This window comes from Thunnus maccoyii, chromosome 14 (genome assembly GCF_910596095.1).
Source record: "Thunnus maccoyii chromosome 14, fThuMac1.1, whole genome shotgun sequence".
NCBI lineage: Eukaryota > Metazoa > Chordata > Actinopteri > Scombriformes > Scombridae > Thunnus > Thunnus maccoyii.
The window spans coordinates 24,405,210-24,412,275 of NC_056546.1; the positions used below are offsets into that span (position 1 = coordinate 24,405,210).

At 46.1% G+C, this 7,066-nt stretch overlaps 1 protein-coding gene across 1 annotated transcript; it reads left to right on the forward strand.

Annotated features, from left to right (window-relative positions):
• The first annotated feature begins 321 nt into the window (after positions 1 to 321).
• On the forward strand, positions 322 to 6,722 carry cdc42ep3 (CDC42 effector protein (Rho GTPase binding) 3). Its single transcript, XM_042433843.1, has 2 exons — positions 322 to 563; positions 4,857 to 6,722. The coding sequence occupies exon 2, from the start codon at positions 5,088 to 5,090 to the stop codon at positions 6,165 to 6,167; it is 1,080 nt and encodes a 359-aa protein (XP_042289777.1). The 5' UTR covers positions 322 to 563; positions 4,857 to 5,087; the 3' UTR covers positions 6,168 to 6,722.
• Positions 6,723 to 7,066: the final 344 nt, after the last annotated feature.

Consider the following 7,066-nt stretch of genomic DNA (forward strand, 5'->3'; position numbering starts at 1 on the left):
ATATGAAGGACTGTTTTAGAGAGGAGAGAAAGCCAGACATCCCACGAGGCATTTGCTTTTCTCCACACAGAGCGGATTTGTTGCGAGACCAGAGCTTGTGCTCAGTCATCACTGCAGTTCCAACAAGGCACAGGAAGCACGGAGAATCCTCAAACACCACAGAGCTGCTTAAAAAATCTGAGCCCTGGGTAGGAGAGAGGACAGACATGCACAGGTGCTGCTAGAGAGAGAGAGAGAGAGAGGGGAGGGGAACGAGAACACAGAGAGAGAGAGGCAAAGAGAGAGAGAGAGAGAGGAAGAAGAGGGGGAGCGCGGGAGGTGTAGGAGGAGACTTGACTTGCTTCAGAGGGGAAGAGGAGCCGGAGAGCAATTCCAAAACAGCTGTCCGGCAGACGTCCCAGTCGACAGAAGTGCAGCCCCGAGGCAGAGACAGGAGGCAGGGCAGTGTCAACAAGCCACAGGAGCAGCACAGCAGCCACTGAACACACACACATCAACCTGGGGCTGCAGCGATCAGGAGAGCACCGGGGAAGGATCAAGATCTCCCCATCGATATATCTGAGGTGAGTGAGAACAGGAACATGTTTTATATCACACTCTGCTGGTACAGGAATCTGAATTAGAGGCTGGGATAATGTTGCTGCAGTTTACCTGCTGCCATGTTTTAAGTGTCTAGGTTGATATTTTTCGTCAGTCTTAGCAAATGTCTGCAGCAGAATGGGAGATAATTTAAGTAACAGTGAAACGTGTGAACGCGTGCATGCATGGTAAGTCAAGCTTGTACAATAGTGTTTGTGCAGCAGACGCTCTCATACATGTAACACAAGAGCTGAACTGTTAAGAGCAACATGATACGCTCCCGGCTTTCCAAGAGAGACATTTTAGTCCGGCTACACACTTAAGGCATGTTCCTCTGAAACGCAGAGCTGGCTTTGCCTTTATCTCTCAAGGGGAACAGATTTGGAGCAGGTTTTTATGGGTAAACTGGGAGGAAAGGACTTTTTTCTTTTTGCCTGTATGTGTTGACATTCCCTTCATGTTTCATACGCTTTGATTCGGCTTCCTGCTCATCTGTGCCAAGGATAACTCTGGCAAGTGCTGGCCATGCTTGCGGGTGGCACAAGGGGAGCGAGAAAGAAAGACAGAACAAATACTCCACCCTGCTATTCGCCATAGTCCCGGCACAGCCACCAGGCCCCTCGAAAGTAAGGCCTTTGCCTATAATTGAGGTTTTTTTTATGTGACAAACAGCTCAATCTATTCTGTAAGGCTACCATTACCCTTTGTGGTATGTGCATTTGCTTTTTATAACAGCCCCAAGGAGAGGGTCTTTTTGCTATTCAAAGATGTGACAGAAGTCAAGGCCATGGTTAGATGTTAGAGCAGTATTTGGAGTTGCCTTGTAGACTACATTATGTCCCACAGTGGGCAGAATAGAAGTTTGTCTCCTACACACTGATGATGTTACACTGACCACAAGTACAACAGAAGTGCAGAATACCATGTTATTTTTCAACAGCTCCGATGTGAAATGTCAGCACAGTAATCCCATCACGAGGGGAATATTTAGGGGATGCATGGTTTCTATTTTAAAGAATGGGGAAGTTATATACAGGTCATGTTTTGAACAGCTGCTCTCTTGAGCCTCGCTCTGACAATCATTCATCATCAGCTTTGGTGCAGTTTGGCGTACAGCATCATCAAGCTGCATCATTTGTTTAAACTACAGTAGGGTTACACTGCCACTAAGAATATATTGACCCACTTGTTTACACGTGACTTTAGGGCACCCAGAAATACCCAGACAAATCACGAGCCATGTGTTTAATTACCAGATACCAACCCCTCATTTATCTGCCCTCACACTCACAACTTTCATCACCTCGCTCCTTCTGCTGCCCCCTCACTAATAAGTAACCCTCCGAACACAAACTGATGAGGCTAAGCTCCATTTTTAAAGAGGCTGGAGTGGCTCCAGATCACTTCATGCCCAGACAGATAGCTGTTGCTGACCCAATGACACAGTGGCTTTATCTCGCAGCCCCCATTATGACTGGATGGCTGCTCAGGCAAGCAATTTTGAAGTAAGGTGCCATCAGATTCCCACTTCCCTTGAGGTGTTAATGAAACCTGTGACTGCATTCTGTGTTGGTGGTGCCGTCAGGTTCGGACTGGTAAACACGTGCCACGCCACCTCTTTTTGGAGCAGTTCCAAAAGGACGGCGCAAATCTGGCTTTAGCTGGGAGCTATACCAGAATACACCTGCTCATCTATTAACAGTCTACAGAGACACAAATTGATTCATTGGGTCAGAAGGCCATAAGGGTCCATCCTGGGATATCCTGACCTGTTGTACTTGATTCATTTCCTCTTGTGCCAACACAAGGTCAACTAAAATTGCTATGACTCTTCAGATTGTCGGTGTATACTTCAGTCAATACTAATTTACTCATTAAATTAACCCACATGTTGGTTATGCAGTGGATCTCCGGCAGCCACGACCGATATGAGCATATTGTTTTCCTCATACTTTGCTGGTGGCCTCTGGAATTCTTCTCATGTTTGCCATAGGAGCCAAACTGGTCTACCAGCAGGATGGCTGACATGAAGGTCAGACTGTCAGGCTTTCAGCGCACCAGCTGACTTCTCACGGGCCACAAGTGTTGACCTTGGGAAGGATATACAGCAGATATCCCCCTGTGTGAGTTGCAAGAGTTGCTCTTCTGCTAGAGGATTTCCTATGAGTTCCATCTATACTATTGATCTCAACTAGCATTATCACCTATTATAATGCATGGCCTGTGTGTTTTTCATGCCATTGGAGACCAGAGGGTCCACACAGGCCAGGCAGTTGTTATAATTTCATCAAGGCAGACCGATAATCAATAGGTACTGTAAGTTTGATAGCAAGTGTTCCAGATAGCAATGACTTTCTATTCTTGGAAAAGCGCTGCAGAAGTTGACACAAATATAGAAGCATGCACCCACAGGAAGCAGCTTTTGGCTTGGTGGTGCATTTGTTTCACTTCCTATCCAAGTCCAATTTCCCACTGCAGTGAGCATCAGCTGTCAAGGTCAGAAAGGATTGAGGAGCGGCAAAAGGGAGAGATGCTAAAAAAAAAAAAACCAAGTGGGAGAATGAGAAATGGAAGAAAAAAAAAATAAGAGAAAAGCTTGAGCTAAATAAGTGAAGGATATTGCTGTGCCCCCCCTCCCTTCATCAAACACTGCAGCAGTACTCTTTGCCCTCCCCCTTCCCTTTCTCTCCATCACTATTAACAAACAAACATGCTCTCCTTCACACACATGGCGTGCATTCAAAACTGCTATCTCTCACGAGCGCAGTCAGGCACCTCGCACAAACACTTGAATACACAAGCACCCTCGGAGAGCTATGTTGCCATTCACCACACTCACACATGTTCTGCATCCCTCGGTGTTTGTCATGTCTATATATAGCTCCATAGTGCTCGCTGGGTGACAGGTTTATTTGTGTCGTAATGGCACCCCCCAAATTAGAAGATTTCACCCTGTATTTCATATCCACAGTTTATCGACGTTTTTGCTCTTATAAGGCTGATACTGATAGTGAAAATGATGTCGAAAATGGATGTCAGTGAAGTGGATTCCAGGCTGCTATTTGGATTCAAATACGCAGCAAGTGTCTGTCTCTCTGGCTCCACACTAATGTGCCTGCTGAATAAACATAGCCTACTTAAAGTGTCTCTGATAAGGCTGATGCAGTGTGTCTCTATGGGGTCGGTTGCAGCAGGAATGTGGATGTTTTCTCAGTGAAACCTTTTTTTTGAGGGGGGGGCGACTTGACCGCCCAGGCACTTTTTTGCAGCAGTGCACTCTGTCAGACGGTCACTGCTGACAGACCTCTCATAAGTAAATATGTCTATAAATGGGCAAGCTCTCTCTTCACTTGTGCTCTCTCCCACCCCCCCATCACACACACACACATACTGTCAACTCCCTTCCTCCACGGAGTGTTTTTCCCTTTCTCCTTGGTTGCTATGTCGGTCAAACCTATCTCTCCTCTTTTTACAGAGTTCATCCTACACTAAGCTGGCTGCCAATGCGGTGACATTTTCTGTTGGGTTTGTAATGGAAAAGCTCTGAGGAGGCAACATACAATTAGGCACCTTTTATCAAATCCAATACTGCTTAATAATGTAACCCCATCCCAATGTATTGAGCAATCCAGTTGGTATCTCAGCCCTTATTCAACCTGAAGCCGATCCTCTGCCAATCAAAGCCAAATCAATTCACACTCTGCATCACCTTCTTTCTTAAGATCCACTTGCTCTGTAATCCCTCGCTCTATCTCTCTCACACAATCCCGCTAAACCCCTTAAACCCCTTTCCTCCCCTCTTTCTCCCCTCTGGTCCATCTCTGTCTATCTCTGTGCGTGTCTGAGCAGTAGCTCGCTCCTAAAACAGGCTGCCCTGCTCTGATCCCACTAAAGTCCCCCTTTGCTTCCCTTCTCCCAATCTGCGGTCCAGCTGTTCCACATTAGCACATCCAGAGTTGTGGAGGCCAAAGGAGGCTCATGTGTGGAAATGTGAATAGAGCAGCAAAAAGCCTTAGACCCGGGCCTCATCCACCTCTGCTCTGGCTTTTAAACTCGCCAGATGCAAGAAATGGATGAGGATTTCTTTTTTTTTTCCTCGCAGGATCCAGAGTTTATTTCTGGGACTTGTGTTGGTGGCCAGATTTATTTTTCTCTATAGCAGGACAGGAGGTTTGTATCAGCGGCACTCATCAGAGGAACTTTCAGGACATTTGTCAGTGTTGTGATCATGTTTTACAAGAAATGATGACTTATTCTCTATTTGTCTCCTATTTCAGGAAAGTGGAAGTGACCTTTCTACACTGGCAGACATCACCAGCCGTGCTTGGAATCCCATTTCCTGATCGATGCCACAATTGCTGAAATTATTTTTGGAGTCCTGCCTGACCGGTGTATTGCTGAGAATGTAACTCGAGCCTCTCCCCTGGGGAACTGTAACGTCCAGAACTTAAAGAGCACTTCCGACTGTTCTGTCCTGTATATCTGAGTTCTCTTCCACAGTTACAGCCATGCCAGCAAAAGCACCCATATACCTGAAACCCACTAATAATAAGAAGGGGAAAAAATGTCGCCTGAGAGATATTTTGTCCCCAGACATGATCAGTCCACCGCTTGGGGATTTTCGCCACACCATTCACATTGGCAGGGGTGGGGAGAGAGATGCCTTTGGAGACATGTCCTTCCTCCAGGGGAAGTATGAACTCCTACCAGGGAAGGCAGACGTCCACCCTCAGTATGGCATCCAAAGTGAGTTTCTGCGAGCAAACAGCACTGGTGATGCTTCCTTTGCCGAGACCCCCTCTCCTGTTCTCAAGAATGCCATCTCCCTTCCGACCATTGGTGGCTGCCAGGCGCTTACACTTCCCTTGATCTCCTCCACTGTGTTCTCCATGCCCCCGGAGCCCTTGGGGGACATAGTGGGGCCTACACCTCCCATGAAACCTGACAGTGCTGAGGAGGTAGAGATCCTGCAGATGGATGCTTTGTTGCGCTCAATAGACGTCTTCAGCAGTGAGCCTTTGTCCATCTCCACAGATATCCAGTCAAAGCCAGATGTCCTTCTGGATCTGCTGGAAAACACAGATGAGCCAACCTCTAAGGCAGTTGCCAAAGCTAACAAAATAAACAAAAGTGAAACCCGATTTGACAAGCCATCATCTTATTATATCAATGGTCACAGCAACAGCATCTACAAAGCTAACGGAAGCCTGAACAGCAACACAAGCACCGACAGCTTTGACAGCTTTAGCGGTAAAGAGGACTTCAAGACCAAGATCTGCAATGGCAGCGGAGGTCTCAATGGCAATGGCAACTGCAATGGCTATGGACACTTTAACAATGACATTACCCTGGGCTTTAAGGAGGAGCTCTCCAAGTGCAATGGAGAGTGGGTAGACAGAGACAGTGGGGTGGAGGAGGGCCGCATCTGTGATTTTGAGTTTGAGTTTTCCAAAGAGAAGAGCACATCGCAGGATTCCCTCGCCCAGATCACGGGGTCATTCCTCTCCCTCGAACTCGATCTGGGCCCATCCATCCTGGATGATGTGCTCAACATAATGGATAAACCTGCAGCAAAGAGCAGGCCTTGAGCTGCAATGAGGCCCCGAGAGGAGAAAGGGAATTATTAAACTATAGCCATGAGGAGAGAAAGACTCAGAAAGCAATCAAAATGGTGTCTGGATATATCATTGTGATGAAAATGAGCTACAATAGACAGAGCTGCTTATGTTTTTATTGTCAAAACATATTATTATTCTAGCTTCTATGGAGTGTTGGTTCTTCTTTTTTTTGTTTGCCATGCCAGCAGCATGTTCATGATGCATGTGCTATTGAGTTACAGCTAAAACACAGCCATTGTGCCTTTGATTTTAAATTACTGTAAAATGCTACATGATAGATTTGTGTTCTTATGTTGACTTCCACACTATATACAAGATAACTTAACAAGTGTTGAGGTCCTTTGCTTTTTCTACACAGTCTTGAGTCTCAGGCTCTCTTTGAGCATATTGCATTTTGTGACTTTTAGCGTGTTTAACAAAGCACTATTTTGTTTGTCACATCATTCATTTGCTATTTCAAACAACAGAACACTATGCAGATTTGTGTTGTGAAAATTGTAACACAAATAAATTCATTTTGTCCTATCCTGCCCGATTTCTTGCAGGGAATGTGTGCATGTGCCAGAATTGAGAGTCCTTTCCAAAAATGATTAAACAAGTTAACTCAAGAGAGGCTGAGAATCAGAATAACTCTGGAAAAAGAAGTAGCACAAGAGGGAAAAGGCAAACAAGAAAGATACCAAGGGGAAAAAGAGCCACAGATTGACAGAAAGAAGGATAGAATGGATTTATTTTCTCGCCTCTGGCATTCCTTACATTCTGCCTCCCTGCCCTGCAGTGGGAGCACCGGTGGGCCTTCATCTGCCCAACCAGGCGCCTGCTCCATTTGTTTGCGTGTGGATGGGACAGGCAGAGGAGGGGTCTTTGAA

Excerpts from the sequence above, each read along its gene's own strand:
- cdc42ep3 (XM_042433843.1), top strand. The coding sequence starts at position 5,088 with ATGCCAGCAAAAGCACCCATATACCTGAAACCCACTAATAATAAGAAG.